At 51.4% G+C, this 19,784-nt stretch overlaps 1 protein-coding gene across 2 annotated transcripts in view; it reads right to left on the bottom strand.

Moving 5' to 3' along the window:
- Positions 1–19,784, bottom strand: part of PLCG2 (phospholipase C gamma 2) — a 166,615-nt gene that overhangs the window by 101,518 nt on the left and 45,313 nt on the right. For both annotated transcript variants that reach the window (XM_047792326.1, XM_047792327.1), the window contains exon 3: positions 396–539. In XM_047792326.1, coding sequence (XP_047648282.1) covers positions 396–539 — 144 coding nt within the window. The remainder of the gene's footprint in view (positions 1–395; positions 540–19,784) is intronic.

Genomic DNA, 19,784 nt, shown 5'->3' on the forward strand with positions numbered 1-19,784 from the left:
TGTCCATGTGTGCGAACAAGATACAAGATTTCAGGGCAGTTGCTTCGGATCAGTGAGACTGAATAAGTGGTGCATGGCCGGACTCTGTTGGACAGAAAATGCAACTGCCTTCAGCTCTCAGCACGAGCCGGGCAGGTCCTGAACATCTGCCTTTCAACACCCCTACAAGATCAGCATTCTTCGTCTCCCTGTTCCACAGCTGAGCCGAGTGCAGCTCAGAGAGGTTGGAGCACAAGCTGGACATCACACAGTCGGGGAGGGTCAGGGTAGGGCTGAACGCCATGACGCCCCCAAACAAGCAGGGGTGGGGGGCAGGTGTGGGTTCTCGGCTGGAGAACCTTCTGGGAAGGGCAAGGCGACAGGAGGGAGGGAGAAGGCACACGACAGGCACCCACCTGCCAAGCTGAGGGTGCTGAGGACGAACTGGGTGCCGTAGAAGATGGTGAAGCAGCAGTCTTCCTTCTGGCGGACCGCTTTCGCACGCTCGAAGTCCTTGGAGTTCTTCCCCGGGCGGATTTCCTTTATTTCCATGATATCCACTGAAGGAAAGTGAACGTCAGCCAATGAGAAGCTGGAGTTGGCGCCACCCGAGGCCGCAGCCACGTGCCTGCAGCCCAAACACACACAGCCCAGCTCCTTCCATCCTCGGAGGCAAGACAAGCTGAGCCTGCACCCCACACCCCCAGCCTGCAGGATTCTGGGCAAATAAATGACATGCTTGTGCTAAGCCACTAAGTCCTGGTGTGACTGCTGTACAGCCACAGACAAGAGGAGGAAAGCCATCCTTCTCTGTAAGCCCTGCGGCCACGTGACTCCAACCTTCTCCTGGCCAAGGAGGGCCACCTGATCCAGGATGACCCCTCCCCCCCCCCCCCGACAAGGTGGTCACCTGACCCAAGGGAGACCGCCCCCCTTCCTGCCACAAGATCGCCAGTGAACTAAGGAGTGTCACAAAGAGACACGCTCCACCGATCCCTTCCTTTCTTTCTTCTGTCCAAAAAAAACACCTTTTCCTGGGATGGGTCCGCTTCACGTGCCTGAGATGAAGGTGAGCCTCACCTCCCAGCACAAGCCAGAGGAGGGGCCGAGGGGCCCAGAAATGGCCAAGATGCCCCATTCCTGGCCCGGGATGGGGTTAGGGCCAAGCACGTGGCCTAAGCTGCGCCCATCAGCCTCCTCCTGGGCCTTATTTGGCCAAAGCTTTTCATCAACTTTTTCCTGCTGCTGCTGCTGCTGCTGCCAGAGTGGCAAACCCTGAGTCTGGGGGTAGCAGGGTGCCTGCTGCCTGCCACGCAGAAAGCAAAGATTCAGCACCAATGCACCAGGGAGCCCCTGGGACCGTGTGGGCCGGACGCCACTTCTGTGCTGGAGCACCCAGTCCAGTCTGTTCTGCTTTGCTTAGGGAGACGTGAGTTTCTGTCACTGTGATCCTAAGATTCCTGGATTCTGGCACTGAAGAGAGAAAGAGAAAAGGGGGATAGTCCTGGAAATGAGAGACGAGGGAAGGGGCCCTCAGCTTTGACCTGGAATGGAGGAAGCAGATGGATCCAGGCGCACAAAGGCATTTCAGAGTCTGAGTTGAAATGGCAGGAAAGGTTCATGGTGATTCACGCAGAACAACAGGAAAAGGGGACAGAGAATTCAATTAGGGGAGGAACGGGGTGGAATGAACTCAAAGCTTTCTGCTTTTCTACCACGGGGCTAGCTAGCTTGAGAACATTGGGGGGGTAAGAGTCATGAAGTCAAGTGAAAAGACTTAAAATGAACAGCATTTGCTCTGCGGCGGCGGTTACAAAAATCTATGCAGGTGGTAAGATTCCTGAAAACTATCCACCAAAGACACAAATTGAGTGAACACTAAAAAAAAAAGTGAAAACCCATTAAGGCCTGAGGTTTAATAATATTTTACCAGTGTTAATTTCCTGAGTTGAGTAAGATGCTATCACTGGGAGAAGCTGGCTGAGTGGTACACAGAAACCCTGTGCTGTTTTTGCAGTGTTCTCATGAGTCTCACATTGTTTCACACTAAAAAGTTTTAAAAATCATTTATCAACTTTGGGTGTCCCTATTATTGGGGGGCCCCTAAACCTTGGGGGTAGAAAGTTGGGGAGACTCCTTATCCAACCCCAAAGCCAGGGAATCTTATGTCTACCTTCACTCCTTTCAAACTTACAACAAAACAGAGAGCCTTTGTGCCCGCTCAGAGTCACAACCTTCTGGAAGGCTCTGAACTCGAGCAGTTATCTGAGAACATCTAAGGTATTAAGATTTTCTTCCTCAGCCATCAAATTACTCCACCACCCAGCTGACTGCCAGTCAAGGTCTAGTGACTTTCAGCAACGGTCCTTTGTTCCATAGCTAGTCTAGCAATGACTATCGAACCACTCTTTCCCGTAAACTATCTCGAGGAGGGAATCTCTGAATTGGCCTACTCTGAGCTTTTGTTCCCTTTTACAGCAAAAATTCAACAAAAAAATTGACACATACCTAACTAAAGAAAAAGGTTCAGATAAGGTGACACCATCTTCAGGCAATCACCAAGTCTTATCAATTCTTTCTAAACGGCTCTTTTTGGCTTTTTTTTTTTTTTTTTTTTTTAAGGGCCCGTACCTGCAGCATATGGAAGTTCCCAGGCTAGGGGTCTAATCAGAGCTGTTGCTGCCAGCCTGCACCACAGCCACAGCAATGTCAGATCTGAGCCACCTCTGTGTCCCACACCACAGCTCACAGCAACGCTGGGTCCTTAACCCACTGAGCGAGGCCAGGAATCGAACCCACAACCTCGTGGTTCCTAGTCGGATTCATTTCCACTGCGCCATGATGGGAACTCCTCTAAAGAGCTCTTGAATTTGCCACCTTCTATTCATCCTCACGGTCAACACCATAGCCGCCGTGAGCTCTTGACTGGTCCACTGAAGGAGCCAGAAGATACCCCCGGAGATGTGTTTATGAAATGCAGACATGCTCAAGCCACTCCCGGGCTTCAAGCCTGCCAAGGGCATCCCAGTGCTGTCAGGACTAAGAACCAAGGCTGTGTGTCGGCCCCACCGACTCCATCTGGACCAACTATATGCCCTCCTTTCCCCAAGGTCCAGCCACACGGGCAAGTGGCTCGAGCTCACACCCACACGTGACATCAGCACACGTGCTGGCTCTGCCAGGAATGCTGTCAGCCTGCTTAGCACAGAGCCCTCCCTTCCAGTTTCAGGCCCATCACCATCAGATTCACAGGAACCCCTCCAACTCCTGCTATTACACCCGCCAGGCCCCCTCCCCCATGGCACCGAACGCAGGCTCGTGCTCAGCATCCTGCCTCACTGTGGTACTCCCCACCCCTGGTACACAGAGCGACTGGCACACAGTGGGCCCAATAAAGAACTGCTGAAAGAGGAAGGGGACAGAGAGGGTTGGGGACACAGATGTGGAGCAAACTGGAGATGGGACAGCATGGAGAAAAGGGCAGACGGATACACAGATATAACACACATAAACGGAAACACCCTAATGGGGTAAAAAGGGGGCAGAGATGAAGCCAAGCACTCAGTTGAGGAAGGAGACAGATGCAACCCTGCATTTGCCACGTCAGAGAGAAACAAACACGGGAGACGAGAATGATGCAAGCAGTATCCGACGGGCTGTTTCTGTTTCATTCTCTTCTCGTCTCGCGTGATCACCCCTATACCACCTTTCACTTCAGCACCAGCAAAGCATCCTTCGGAGGCCAGCCCTGTCCCAGGAAAGGGCTGTAGGCATCCGCCCCCGTCAGCCAGGACTGGTCACTCCCATTCCCTCGCCGCCTTTCTTCTCCCCAGATGAGCCCTGGCCTATTCATCATTCTTCTCAAAAGACTATGCTCTCTCCATTGGATTGCCTTCGTTTCATCGCCAAGATCCATCGACTATTTGTGTGCGCCTCCTTCTGGACTCTCTAGTCAGTTCCATTGGTCTAACTGTCTATTTTTTCACCAGTGCCTCATCGTCTGGAGAACTGTGGCTTTAGAGTAAGACTGCGAGTGGGACAAACACTCCAGCATCGTGAGCGCAGCTGCCTTCCAAAGAAGGACCTCATCCTCCCCTGACTGTGTCACTGCTCTTCAGTACCAGGGTGGCTGTTCTGGGTGTTTTCTCTCCATATACACTCTAGGATCAGTCTGTAACTTGCTAGGATGCTGGCTAAGATTGTGTTGACTCTACATCAAGGCGTGAAGAACAGACACACTGAGTCTTCCTATCCAGGAACACAGACTATTTATTCTGCTGGAGGTACTTGGTCCTGGCCCTTAGGGTCTTACAGACACATCAGTTTCATGCTTGAGGATAAAAATAAACAATAACAATCATACACAACTCTTCCACGCACTTCCTATATGCCCGGAACAGTGCTCATAATGCTTTGTATGTCAGCTCCCTGGAAGCCAAGCCTGACACAGGGGTTCTTTTTCAGGTCGGAGGTAGGGTGATGCTTAAAGAAGAAGAAAAACTAGGCTGTGGTCCCAGCAGGGGACACGCTTCAGCCTGGTTGCGTGGGGCTCTGGAGCATGGATTCCACCACGGACGTGAGTTTCGTGGAGGCAGGGAGGCTGGCCTCTTGGTCGACAAGCCTCCAGCAGTTAGGAGAAGGGCACAGGCCTGGTAATGGGATCCGGGTGGGCCAAGACAGTGCCCCGTCCTGACTCCTCGATCCTCACAAAAAACGCTATGAGGCAGGAACCACGACTGGCCCTACACGCTGAGAAGGAGGGCACTGAGGCACAGACTACTGACACTTTAGGCAGGGTCCCCAGCCAGCAACTGGTAGAGCCAGGCTTTGAACCTTGATGTTACTTCTCATGGTCAAGCACGAGACTCTGAGAAGTCACATGAGAACACGAAACCCTCTTCCTGCTGCTGTCCGCCCACAAGTCCCACCATACGTGGGTCTCCTGCCACATGGGACCTCAGGTAAGTGACTTCTCGACATTGCCTTCCCTCTCACTGCTTCCCTGCTGTCACTATGTCTGCGCTGTAAACCTCCTCCCCAGCGCCTCCGCATTCACAGGTTCATCTCTTTACCACGTGCCTGCTCCCTCCTCTGGCCCCCGGAGGACAAGGGTCGTGTCTGTCCCTCTCACGACTGAAGCCTCCCGGCTGCCAGCCCAGAGCCCGGCTCGGAGCTCAGCGCAGAAAGTCAGACTGCAGTGCGTTAAATGACAGGTGTCCCAGGTGGCCCAGGCCAGCCTTCCCCAGAAGCAGACCCTGAGACAAGCCCTTGAGCACATGCTGTGTGTTTGGGGGCTCACCCCGACAAACACCAGCAGAGGACAGGGACGTGAAGCAGACAGGGGAAGGCGCTGGTAAGGAGGCTGCTAGGACATCAAGCTGGTGCCCCCAGGGGCACCGGGAGCTGATCCCACGGCAATCTGGGAGCCCCTCAGAGTTGGCCCCACCGAGGAGCGAGGGAGCTATGGTGTTTATCCCCAACCACCGTCTGCCACTGTTGAGCGCTTAACCCTAGACCCCCCAGGCCTCAGGCAGAAGGCCTCAGTGCTCACAGCAGGGGGCCTACATCAAGCAGCCGCGACCCGCACAGCATCGGGGTCGGCCCCGTAGCATCCTCTGCTGCATCAGGTTATCCATCCGGTAGTTTCTGTGCCACCCCCACCCCCCCACAACTCAGAGGTGAGCTGCGTGAGGGGTCCGAGCGCCAGTGGGAGCTGGGACCTGGAGCCCAGAGGAGATGTTACTGCCCCCACACGTTCCGTGGTCTCAAGGGAATCCTGGATCCCCAGGCGGTTCTGGAATTACAGGTATCTGTGTACTCTCTCTCTTTTTAATGTGCGGCTTTATTAAGATATAGTTCTCCTGCCATCGAAGGCATTCACTTAAAAACCCTCCTACGCTGATGGTGGGAATATAAGTTGGTGCAGCCCCCGTGGAAAACAGCATGCAGGGGCCTCAGCAAACGAAAAACAGAACCACCGCATGATCCAGCAACCGGCACATACCTGGACAAGACCCTAATTCAAAAAGATACATGCACCCCTATGTTCGCAATAGCCAAGACACCGAAATAACCTAGGTGTCCACCGACAGAGGAATGACTCTGATACATACGCAACACACGGTGTGTACGCAGCATGGACTACTATCTGCAAGCACACGGATGCGACAAGAGCACATCATAGCAAGTGAGGTAAGTCAGAGAGAGAAAGACAAACACCAGAGACTATCGCGTATATGTGGAATCTAAAATATGACACATCTATGAAACAGAAACAGACCCACAGACATAGAAAACAGACGTGCGGTTGCCAAGGGGAAGGCGGCTGGAGGAGGGATGGAGTGGGAGGCTGGGGTTAGCAGAGGCCCACTATCGGCTCTGGGATGGATGAGCAACGAGGTCCTACTGTAGAGCACAGGGAACTACAGTCAATATCCCCTGATAAATCATAATGGAAAAGAGTATTTTCAATGACAATGCATGGAGTTCCCGCTGTGGCTCAAACCCGAGGACAGGGGTTCAATCCCTGGCCTTACTCAGTGCGTTAAGGATCCGGCGTTGCCGTGAGCTGTGGTGTAGGTCACAGACGCGGCTTGAATCTGGCATTGCTCTGGCTGTGGTATAGGCCGGTGGTTGGAGTTCCAATGCATAGGTACTTCCATATGCTGTGGGAGCGGCCCTAAGAAAGACAAAAAAAAAAAAAAAAAGAGAGAGTGTATATACGTGTATAACTGAATCACTTTGCTACACAGCAGAAATGAAGACAACACTAATGAATTATCCTTCAAGTTTTTTAAAAAGTCATCCACTTAAAATGTACAACTCAACTGCTTTTAATATATTCACAGACTTGGGCAACTCCCCCGCCCCAGAGTCGATGTCAGAACACCTTCACCTGCACAAAAAGAACCCCACACCGTTCATCCTCCACATTCCCCTTATCCCCACACCGGCCCCTGGAAACCACTCATTCAGTTTCTCTCTCTACGGATTTGCCTGTTCTGGACGTTTCACCTAAATACAATCATACAGTATGTGTGTGGTCTTTGGCGCTACTTCATTCCTTTTCATGGCTGACTAATATTCCACTGCGGGGATGGACCTCATTTGCTTTGCCCACTCATCCACTGATGGACATGTGGGTTGTTTCCACTGTCTGGCTGTTGTGAACAGTGCAGCCGTGACCGTCCACATACCGGTTTCTGTTTAAACATCAAGGTTTCAGTTTGAGCACCTGTTTTCAGTAATCTCAGGTTTCTGGTGGGAGCAGACATCGGCCTGCTATTGACTGACTACTTCCTCGGGGCTGCAGGTGTAATGGCAACTTGCTCCCTTCATACCATGCGGTTGGCCAGTCACCAACTGCGACGAGCAAAGCCACGTGTAGGCAGGTGGTGAGTCACCCACATGAGCTTGTGGCTGGGCCTCCGTGAGCCACCACCACTTACCAGGCCTTGTGGTCTGGCAGGAGCCACTTCCAGGGACAGAGTCTGGCCACCGCCTTGATGACCAGGAGCCCCAGGGAGTCAGGGAGGAAACCCTTGGCCGGCGGGAGCGGTTTTCTATTGGGTAATCGGTGGCATTGGCAGGGCCCACTGGGCACTTTTGCTGACACGCCCAGCACTTGACCTTGCATCACGTGGGGCCCCCAGAGGTGCGGAGCAGCAGGCTTCAGGGGAGCGGGTGAGTCCCACTGCCTTCAGTCGGGTTAATCCCAAACCACCTTTCTGACCTGCCCCTGGGAATAACACCCACGCTGGGGATGCAACTCCACACACTCCCAGGTCTCCCAGGTCCGGACAAGCTTCTGGCAGGTGATGAGCAGATGGACTCTGGAACCAATCCACCTGGGTTTGAATCGCAGCTTACAGCAGGTGGTTTGGGCAGTAAAGTGACGTCGCTGTGCCTGTTTCCTGATGTGACAAACAGGAGCAGCATCGGTCTTCCCCGCGTGGTGTTTTCTGAGGATCAAACGCAAGCGTGGGCGTGTCCACTGAAACAGTGCCTGGAAATTTCAATGGACGCAGCTGCACTGACTTCTAAGCACTGGTGAGCTATTCTCTTTTAAATTACCAAGCAATTGAATAGAGCTGGACCCGTATAAGGCACAGAAAAAAAAGCAGCGTCCCATATATCAACTAAATTTCAACAAAAAGAAAAAGCACAGTCTCAATTTATGAGTTGTGGAAACTGAAGAGGCAGATTCTTATGTACTCGTATGGGAAAACTCCACAAGAGCTTACATACACAGGCTACCGATTCATGGGCCTGCATCTGCACATGTGGGGGTGCTGGCAAGCCAACTACCAGTCAGGGCTCAATTTAGAGGATTTCTTCAGTTTTTTTTTTCTTTTTTGGTCTTTTTGCCTTTTCTAGGGCCACACCCTCGGCATATGGAGGGTCCCAGGCTAGGGGTCTAATTGGAGCTGTAGCCGCCGACCTACACCAGAGCCACAGCAATGCCAGATCCGAGCCGCATCTGCGACCTGCACCACAGCTCACAGCAACACCGGATCCTTAACCCATTGAGCGAGGCCAGGGATGGAACCCACGACCCCATGGTTCCTAGTCGGATTCGTTAACCACTGAGCCACGACAGGAACTCCTCTTTAGAATTTTAACAGATTATTTCATTATCATTTCTATTAGGCTACAAAGTAGTCACAGGACAGAAAAAAAAAATCAAAATTCAGAACTACTATTGCATAGTAAGACATGTACTAGTAATAAGTTCATTGAAGCATCTAATAATTAGGCATTTGTTGCTACCAATGCTTTGTATTCTTGCAGAAACAGGTGACGGGTTGGGTTTTAGATGGTAAGCAACACTGGGGAAACTGGCTGGGTTCTTCGATCTGTTGGAAACAGAGCACCATCTGTATCCACGTGCGGCGACATAATATACTTCCGTCCAAGAGAAGATGCTCGCCATTGTGTTTTCAGGACGGCGTCAGCCTCGGAGGCACGCCTGTCCTTGTACACGTGCACATAGGAGTGAAAAGGGTTAAAAAAAGATTCCCCCCAGTTTGCAGACAAGAGGGGCTACTGGTGGGAAGGGTGATGGGTAATGGTGGCAGAGGGAGCACGATCTGCATCGGCTGGAATGGTGGTCAAGGGCACAGAGGCAGTAAGGGGACCGGCTTTACTTTCCAAGGGGGCTCTGGTGGCCAGGGCTCAGGCCCAGTGTGCTGGTGCGGTCAGGCTCTGCAGCCGTGCTTCCTGCTTGAAGAGGTGAGATAACACAGCCACAGAAGCGAGGCCTCTGCACAGCTCCCCCCACTTCCCGGCATCACCTCGGGTCTTCCCAGGTCCGGCCACCCCTCCCGCCACCCTCCCCACCCATCACCACCAGCAGACGCACACTTGGGGTTTTCTGCCTTCGCCGGCCATGCCCGTGACCCTGCTCTTCAACTCCTGTTTCCTTCCTCCTCCTCCGGACTCTGGGCCGCTCTCACGCAGCCCCCATACCTAGAACACCCTCGTACCCTCACTCCCATCAACTCAATTTAAAGCGGCACCACCTGCCAACAAGCTTAACAAAGTATCTTCAAGGAAGCTCAGATGTAGCCAAGGAGGAAACAGAGGGACAAGCTTGGGCACCTTCCTGCAGGTACCCCCACCCTGCTTTCGATCTTTCAGTCACTCAACCAACCAGGTTGTGAGTAAGCATCGAGCTGGGTGCCAGGATGAAGCCAACAGGCACAGTCCCCATCCTCGGAAGCTCAGCGCTGGGAGGACAGACCCTGAGCAGAGCAGCACACGTCAATCCACCACCGCACTAAACACCTCCAAGGGGCAAAATCACGTGTACATGGGGCTTCTCCCCAGCAAGGAGAAGACGGCTTCTGGAGGGCATGCATCTTGCCTGAATTCAGAAAGCTCGAGTTATCCTGGTAAGGGGAGAGGAGAAAGCCTTGGCAGGAGGCCTGGACTCAAGACCCTGGTTCAAATCCCACCTCTGTCCCCAGCGACTCCTGGTAACTTGGGCAAGAGACCTCCCTGCTCGCAGCTCTCCCCTCATCTGCATGCACGGTGGAAACAGCACCTCCTTTCCTAGCTGCTCTGCAAACGTGATGAAATTACATTACACAAAACCTGGCGCGCCCCCAGAGGGTCTCACAGTCAGCGTTAGCTGAGCTATTGGGATGAAAGCTCTTTCATAGCATCTTTCAGTAACACCTTCACCATGGTGGGTGGTTTCGCTTTGTCTCAGTGTTGCTCTGTCTCAGGGAAGGACCCTGCTTTAAAAAAGCAAGGCTGTGGGATTATTTCACATACACAGCAGCATCTGACCTTGAAGCCAGATCACTAACTGAGATGCACTGCAGAATACACAGTTATGAGAGGTTCAGCGTGGGAGAGGACACAGGCCAACATTAGAAGATTAAGGATTAAGTTGTCACTTCTGCGGCTTGGGTTTGATCCCCGGCCCAGGAAACTTCTGCAGGCTGTGGCCAAAAAAAATCCCATATACATGTATGTGTCTATGTATCAGGTATATAAAACAGGTGGGGGGCAGCTATGACAAACATTATTAAGGCAGCGAAAGAAGGACTCACTCCCTCATACACAGCTTACTCAAATTTTATTTTGTACTTCACTTTAAACCAGGATTGTGAATCAAAATTACACAGAAGGCCTTCACTGTACCAAGGCTATATGCATTCCCCCCCCCCAGTGGATTGGCCAGTCTTTGGATGGGATTTTTTTTGGAGCCATATGTGCTTCTGACACCATTTCCCCAACTTCGGTCATTTGATTATCAATTTTGTCAAGTCTGCCCTATCTGCACAGTGCTGGCACTGTCTGTCCAATATTTATTTACTTATTTAGTCTTTTTTTTCTTTAAGGCCACACCCGTGGCATATGGAGGTTTCCAGGCTAGGGGTCTAATACACCAGAGCCACAGCCACACCAGATCCAAGCCACGTCTGCGACCTACACCATAGCTCACGGCAACGCCGGATCCTTAACCCACTGAGTGAGGCCAGGGATGGAACCTGCAACCTGATGGTTCCTAGTCGGGTTCGTTTCCGCTGCGCCACGATGCGAACTCCAAATATAAAATAGAAATATTTTAAGAATGAGTTTATGTCTTTGGATAAAACAAAAACCAACCCCGCCCACTGCGCATAATAGGAATTGTTAAAAAAATGAAGTCAGTGGAAACAGCATCACATTATCGCATTCTGCCTACAGACAGTTTTAAGAGGAGAGAAACAGTTGGTAGAAGACATGAGGCAGCGTCAGCTGCAGCAAGACTCACAGGAGGCAGAAGCAGAGCGGTGGTTATCCCGCGGGGACAGTGGTCACAGACCTGCACACGTTTAAATTTCAGCTCACACTCACTGCACTGGCATTTCACCATGTGTATGTTAGAGCTTATTAAAGAAGACTCAGGTCTTTCAAAATGAGATGTGTGAAAAAGTTTAGGAATCAGAAAAAAAGAACGGAGATATAGAGAGACGGACAGATATGACTAATTCACTTTGCTGTACACCTGAAACTAATACAACATTGTAAATCAACTATACTCCAATAAAATTAAATTTAAAAGAGAACAGGAGATTAGACGATACAGAAGAACAGATTAGCAAGCTGCTTGCCAGAAGGAGAGGCAGGGCCAAAATAAATGAAGGAGATTAAGAGGTACAAACCTCCAGTTACAAAATAAAAAAACCAGCACAGCATCTCTTAGGCAGTGTAACAGGTAACATAAGGCGTATGATCAATAATACGGCAATGACTGTATGGAGACAAGTCACCAGACCTATCAGGGAAATCACTCTATAATGAATGCAAAGTCAAATCAGTGTATTATGCCTGAAACTCACATAGTACAGTACATCAATATTTCAATTAAAAAAAAAACAGACAAAAAATTTTAGAAATGGAGGTGGGTGTGGTTGTTGAGAGATGCTGGTGATGGCAGAACTTGAGTATTGACTGTGGTGGTGGACACAGCAGCCTGTACGTGGGCTAACATTGTATAGAGCTACACACACACACACACAGGGTACAAGGAAAGGTGGGGAAACCGGAGTAAGGTGAGCAGTGGATGGAGTCAGAGTCAACGCCCTGGCCGTGACGTCACACCACAGGACACGATGCTGCCCCTGGGGAAACCGACTACAGCCTGCACAGAGACAAATCTTCAATTATCTAAGAGAATCTCCAATTAGCTCAAACATTTTTTCAATTGAAAATAGAGAGTATCAGAATTTCCGCTGTGGCACAACAGGATCAGTGGTGTCTCTGTGGAGTGCTGGGACACAGGTTCGATTCCCAGCCTGGCACAGTGGGTTAAGGATCCGGCATTGCCTGCAGCACTGGATCTGATCCCTGGCCCAGGAACTCCACAGACCACAGGGCAGTCAAAAAAGGGAAAAAAAAAAAAAAAAAACAGAGTATCAAGAAAGAAAGCAACTCTGTTAGTAACAAACACATGTTCTCCTGAACATGAACAGAAAGATCGGAAAGGAACTTCTGGGAACCGTGCTTCCACCACCAACTCATGCTCCGGGGGCCCTGCTGGAAACTGTGCTCTGTAACAGCACCGAACATGGCTTCCCTGGGGGACACTGGGGACTGAATCCCTCACGCCTCCCAGGAGGCCGCTTCTCCATTCGAGGAGCCAGCCCGTGCCCCTCGCTCCACCAGGATCCCTACTATTTCTAGCAGGACCAGAAATAGATGTGAGTGCAGCCGGCTGATAAGCCCGACACTGAAACCCAGAGGAAGTGGCCTGCAGGGGGCCTGGCGTGGGGGCCCACTCATCCTGCAGAGGCCAAGGACAGCAGTCAAGAGCACAGCTCCCGTGACCGGCCGCAAGGAGCTGGAGCGCTCAGCACGGCGGGAGGGCAGCGTGGATTCCCCTTCTAACCAAGGCCTCTCAGCTCCTCGCCCCGCTCCCGACCTCAGTTCACCCAACAGCACTGCACAGGCTCATCCTTTAAGTCTAATGGTCCTTGTCTTATTATTATTTTTTTTAATAGGAAAAGTTAAGAGAATACACGCAATTATCTCAACCTGGACCAGGTGGTGTTGAGAAAATTCTAGAGGTCGATGCATGATGCATATCGTCCCATGGAAAACGCTGGGCCTCATCTTCCTTCCTGGGACCTCCTGGCTTTGGGGGAACCAAAGAAGCCACCAGGGAAGGGAAGGCACATTCAGAGAAACATCTAGTACAGCCAGTACCTCCCAGGCGGCTGGCCAGGGATTCTGACACACGCGCACCAGGGGAGCGGAGTTCGCCACCTGCGTCCCTAAGACAGGGACCCTGAGGCAGAGATTCATGACTTTCCCAGGCCACACTGGAAAAGGCTTGAACCCAGCCGTGCGGCTCCCAGCCTGCACCCTTAACCACTCACAGGGAAAGCAGAGCTCCTTTCCCAGGAAGACCTCCCCCTGCTCGGACCCCATCCTGAACCAGCTGGGTCCCGCTGGACCTTCCTCTCAAGAGCATCCAAGGGTCCTGGCTCTGAAACCCCTACAGCCTCAAAAGCACTGGGTAGTCACGGTCCACCTGCCACCCGCCAAGTACGTGGTGCCCATCACCTCGGGGTGCATCCTGCAGCCCTAGGAGGTGAGTGGCCCCAGAATGGCACCCCCATTCTGCGGAGGAGGAAACAGGCCCTGGCAGGCTGGGTGACCAACCAGGCTCCGAGTCTTGTCAGTCCGGCTCCTGAGCCAGCGTACTCCTGCACAACCCTGGCAGACTCACTGCCAGCAGATGACGGAGCCCTGTCCAGATCCAGCCCAGGGCAGAAACACCCGACCTGGACGGAGAACAGACCAGACCCTTTGTACAGAATATTTATTAGTTGCCAGAGCCGACCTCACCACCTCCTTAATCCTCCGCCAACCTGGGGAACAAACCCGCGCTTTCCCACAGTGGCTCAGGAAGACGACGTCACCCCACTGGTGCCACCTGGCCAGGCCTCGATGCCAAGGGCAGCTGGGCAGCGAAGTGGGGGTGTCACAAAGAGAGGGACCTGCAGACCAGGGGAGCCTGGCTCTCTCCCCTTCCCCACGTCCATTTCCACTTCCAAGGGGGCTGCTCCTACAGCGGCCTCTCAGAAAACCCAGGGTGGAGGGATGGGTTACACACTGGCTAAAGGCGGCTCCTCTCTTTGAAGCCAAGTCTCAGCGGGTGGAAACAGGCCGGAAGTATCCAGGGCTCCTACTGCCCCAGTCTGTCGCTGGATGAGACAAGGCAGAGACACTTCTTCACCTTGTGAGTGATCAACAGCACTGGCTGGAGGCTGCCAGAGGCTTCTCCAGGGTGGGAGGCGCTCTGGCTTCTCCAGCAGGGCCTGGGCCGTGCTGGCTAGAAAAATGGCTCAGGACCCTCGGACAGACCGACAGAGCCATGGTCAAGGGAAAGGGCTCTGAGGGATGTGGACAGGTTCCAAGAGACAGCCCTGCTCTTCGAGAAGCTGCCCCCGCTCCCGGAACCCCGGGGTGAATGCACCCACCCTGGTCCTTCCCATCGGGCCCTCTCATCCTTGAAAGCTCTGCTGAGAGGTAAAGCCCTCATCCTTTAAAGGGGTGATTTCCTCCTGGGATCCTTGAACCCCAGATTCAGTGCCTTCCTGGCAGGGAGAGAGTAGGCCCTCCGGGGAGCCTGGGAGCAGGAAACAGAGCTCATCGCGGCTCAAGGCCCCCGCTCAGATGCCCCTCTCTGGGAGGGCTTTCCTTCCTCTTCTGGACTTCCCCTTTCCTGGTTCTCATCACATTTTCGGTAATTATTCTTCCCCTGCTTCAGTGCTCTGACCTTGACCCTGGCCCCAGCCTCAGCCCCTCGAGAGCTGGGCACCCTAGAAGCCTTCCAATAGGAACAAGTGGGGATGCCTGGACCTCCAGAGGGTTATTAGCTCACCCCCGCCCCACTCCCTTACACTAATTGAGCACCCACAGTCCTCCCCACCAGCCCCAAGGCAGAAAGTCCAGCTTCAGCCTCATTCTTCAGCATTGTCTGACCTCACGATGCCCTGTGCCAACTCAGTATCAGAGAGCTTACGATGTTTAACTCATACGGCATATTCTGCTCAAAAAAGGAAAAGAAAAGCCTGCATCCACAGATATTCCGTTACCCCTCTGTGGCTAACCTGAGGATTATTCCTAAAAAGCAGCTACAGTGTGGAGCGGAGGCTGGGAGAGGGAGGCCAAGTGTCAGCCAACACCATGGCAGTAACACTACCAGCCCCGGAGTCGGCACAGTGTAGCCAGGTCCTGGGAGAAGGCATTGCGTGCACCCCCTCATTTGAGCACCAGATCACCACAGTATTATTATGATCACTCCCATTTAACAGAGGAGGAGACTGAGGCTGGAAGACTAGAAAGCCCGCAGATGGGAACGGACGCCAGGCTCCCAAGCCCCATGGCACCATGCGACTGGTTCCAGGAAGACAGCAGCCTGCAGAGGTGGGTCCCCTGTGCTGGGGGCAGAGAGGAGCCCCGTTGCCCCTGCTTTGCCTTTGCAAATGAGTCTTCACTGTGGTTAGCCAGCCAGCCCTTCATTTCCCCACCAGGCTCAGAGTTTTGCAAACCAAGGTTGGGGGGTGGGAGGTGGCAGTTCCTGTTACAGCGAGCTAGAAGGTGAGCGCCTTCCTTCCCTTTCAGAGAGGGCAGGATTGGGGCAAGAGGGTCCCCCAAGCCATCCAGCCCAGGCAGGTCCATCCTGCATCCTCCCCACACAAGGATCTGATTCTAGCCTGCGGGGTGTGAATGCCTGTCTGACCCCACAGGCTGGGGCAGACACCCACAACCCGCCTCCTCTTCTCCCGGGTTCGCCAGGGACCCAGCCGAGGCTCCCACCTGGAGCTCGGGTCAACAGAGGGTCAAATTCCAGCCCCACCCTTGCAGCCGCCCACAGCCACGCTGGCTTCCATTTCCCTGCAAAATGGAGACAGGGTGAGTAGGGTCAGGCCCACGGAGGTGACGTGAAGATGTAAGGAGATGACAGCTCGCATCAAAGAGCTGCGCAAAGAAAGAAAAAAAAAGCTGTGCGGGACACAGCATAGGTGCTAAATGCTCAGTGCGGTCCTCCACAGACCAGCTGGGTGATGGCACCGCGCAGCCATGCATCCCGTCAGCCAAGAGGGGCCAGGGCTCCACGGGCCTGGTACAGCTGTGGGGGCTGGGGGATACCAAACAGACCCAATTTCTGCCCTCAAGGAATGACACTCTCAGGGGACAGACAGATCCATCAGGATGTATTATATGCACATTACATCTGGTGGCACACGCCCTAAGACCTGAACCACAGCAGAGTGAGGCCTGGTGGGTGATGGGGCAGGGAGAAGCTCTGGGAGCAGGTGCGACGGGGGTGGCCTCCTTGGAAGAGGTGCTCTCTGAGCTGAGGCTTGAAGGAAGCGAGGGCAAATCCATGCGGATGTCTGGGGGAAAATATGCCAAGAAGAGCAAAGAGCGAGTACAAGAGACCTCAGGAGGCAACATGTGCTTGCGTCAGGCACTCTGCTAAGCTCTTAGGCGTGAGGAGGAGGAGGACACTGGCCGGGATGCGATGCACAGGTTCCCTGGAGCCTCCGTGGCCCCCAGTGCCTGCCCAATTCACCTCCCCCACCTATACATTCTAATTACACCAGTCCTGCAGCTGTACCTTCATGCCACCTGCTGGGCGCCCATACCTGCCCAGTCTCTGCACCTGCCTGGAGCCTCACCCCCTCATCTTTCTCACCCTTCTCCACTGCCGCCCGCTGTATCCATCCAGCTCCATCTGGGATCCTCTGGAGTCGGTGGCGGCCCCCGGTAGGTGGTCTTGCCATGATTTTTTTTAGTTCTACAAAATAACCGTCCCCTGATTTCTGTACCCACAGCACTCAGGAAACTACCTGGCACCAAAAAGGAACTCAGCCAAGAGGCAGAAAGAGGCCCCTGGAGAGCGATCTGGTGATCGCCGATTACACTGGAAATGCACGCTCCCTCCCACCAGGCGAGTGCCCCTCTGTATGTCCACACACCGGCAATAAATTCCCGCCCCTGCTGACTGCAGCACCGCTCACGGCTGCGGAAGAGAAAGGGAATCAACGTGCACGTCCAACACGGCAGAGTGAGCAAACCGGCCCTCGTCATCAATTGACCCCCCCCCCCCCCCCAGCAAATGAAGCTGACAGATCTATACATGTTGATATGGATAAATCAAAACAACGCAATACAACATGGTGTTCTGGATGGATCCGGGAGAAAGAGAACATTATGGAAAAACCTGGTGAAATCCTGTTTCTATTGGCCATCTGCATGTCTTCTCCGCAGAAATGTCTATTTAGGTCTTCTGCCCATTTTTTGACTAGGTTGTTTGTTTTTATGCTGTTGAGGCGTGTGAGCTGTTTGTCTATTTTGGAAATTAAGCCCTCGTCAGCCGCACTGATGGCAAATATTTTCTCCCATTCTATAGGTTGTCTTTTCGGTGGTTTTTTGTTTTATGGTTTCCTTTGCAGTGCACAAGCTTCTGAGTTTGATTAGGTCCCATTTGTTTATTTTTGTTTTCATTTCTATTGCCTTGGGAGACTGACCTAAGAAAACATTGGGGTTGTTTTTTTGTTTTTGTTTTGCTTTTTAGGGCTGCACCCAAGGCATGTGGAAGTTGCCAAGCTAGGGGTTGAATGAGAGTTACCGCTGCCAGCCTACACCACAACCACAGCAACATAGGATCCAAGCCGCATCTGCGACCTATACCACAGCTCACGACAACACAGGATCCTCAACCCACTGAGCAAGGCCAGGGATGGAACCTGCATCCTGATGGATACTAGTCAGGTTCAATAACCGCTGAGCCACGAAGGGATCTCCAACACTGGTTTCTTACGTCAGAATGTTTTGCCTATGATCTTTCAGGAGTTTTATGGTATCTCGTCTTATGATTAAGTCTTCAAGCCATTTTCGGCTTCTTTTGTGCATGGTGTCAGGGTGTGTTCTAACTTCACTGATTTACATGCAGCTGTCCAACTTTCCCAACACCACCTGCTGAAGAGACTGTCTTTTTCCCATTTTATATTCTTGCCTCCTTGGTCAAAGATTAATCGACCGTTCTGTTCCATGGATCCAAATGTATGTTTTTGTGCCAAGACCACACACTTTTGATTACTGTAACTTTGCAGTATTGCCTAAAGACTGGGAGGGTTATGCCTCCTGCTTTGTTCTTTTTCTTCAGGATTGCTTTGGCAATTCTGAATCTTTTGTGGTTCCACACAAATGTTTGGATTATTTGTTTCAGTTCTGCGAAAAATTTCAAGGGTAATTTGACAGGAATTGCATTAAATTTGTAGACTGCTTTGGGTAGCATCACCATTTCAATAATACTAATTCTTTCAATCCAAGAGCATGGGATATCTTTCCATTCCTTTGAATCATCTTTCCTTTATTAATGTTTTATAGTTCTCATCATATAGGACTTTCACCTAGGTCTTCCTTGGTCAGGTTTATTCCAAAGTATTTTTTTTTTGGTATGATTTTCAGAAAACATTATTTTTTTACATTCCCTTTGTTATTTCATTGTTCATGTATAAAAACACAACCAATTTCTTCATGTTATCTTGTACCCTGATGCTCTGCTGAATTTATCCATCACTTCAAGCAGACTTTGTGTAGAGTCTTTAGGGTTTTCTATAAATAGTATCATGTCATCTTCACATAGTTATAATTTTACCTCTTTCCTTCCAATATGGATACCTTTTATTTCTCTTGTCTGATTGCTGTGGCTAGGACTTCCAACACTATGTTGAATACAAGTGGTGAGAACAGGTATCCAGATTTTGGTGGGAAGGCTTTCGGCTTTTCACCATTGAGTAGTACATTGGCTGTGGGTTTGTCATCAATAGCTTGTATTATGTTGAGATATGTTCCCTCTAAACCCACTTTGGTAAGAGTTTTTATCATGAACAGACGTTGAATTGTGTTAAATGCTTTTACTCCAACTATTGAGAAGATCATGTGGTTTTTGTCTTTTCTTTTGTTGATATGGTGTATCGCACTGATTTGTCTATGTTGAATCATCTTTGTGAACTTGGGATGAATCCCACTCGGACATGGTATACGACCTTTTTCACATGTTGCGGGACTCTGTTTGCTAGGATTTTGTTGAGAATTTTTGCATCAACTGCTAATTATTAGAGAAATGCAAATCAAAACTACAACGCGCTACCACCTCACACAGGCCAGAATGGCCATCATTAAAAAGTCTATAAATAACAAATGCTGGAGAGGCTGCAGAGAAAAGGGAACCCTCCTACACTGTTGGCGGGAATGTAAGTTGGTACAGCCACTACAGAAAACAGTATGGAGAGACCTCAGAAAACTAAAAATAGAGTTACAATATGATCAAGCAATCCCATTCCGGGGCATATATCCAGACAAAACCATAATTCAAAAGAATATACGTACTTGTATGTTCATAGCAGCACTAGTCACCATAGCCAAGACATGGAAACAACCTAGATATCCATCAACAGGTGAATGGATTAAGAAGAGGTGGTGCATATATATGTACAAGGGAATACTACTCAGCCATAGAAAGAATGAAATTATGCCATTCACAGCAACATGGATAAAACTAGAAATTTTCATACTAAGTGAAATCAATCAGAAAGAGAGAGGCAGGAGTTCCCGTCATGGCGCAGTGGTTAACAAAGCTGACTAGGAACCATGAGGTTGAGGGTTCGATCCCTGGCCTTGCTCAGTGGGTTAAGCATCCGGCGTTGCCGTGAGCTGTGGTGTAGGTCGCAGACGCAGCTCGGATCCCGTGTTGCTGTGGCTGTGGCATAGGCTGGCAGCTACAGCTC

Source organism: Phacochoerus africanus, chromosome 8 (genome assembly GCF_016906955.1).
Source record: "Phacochoerus africanus isolate WHEZ1 chromosome 8, ROS_Pafr_v1, whole genome shotgun sequence".
Lineage (NCBI taxonomy): Eukaryota > Metazoa > Chordata > Mammalia > Artiodactyla > Suidae > Phacochoerus > Phacochoerus africanus.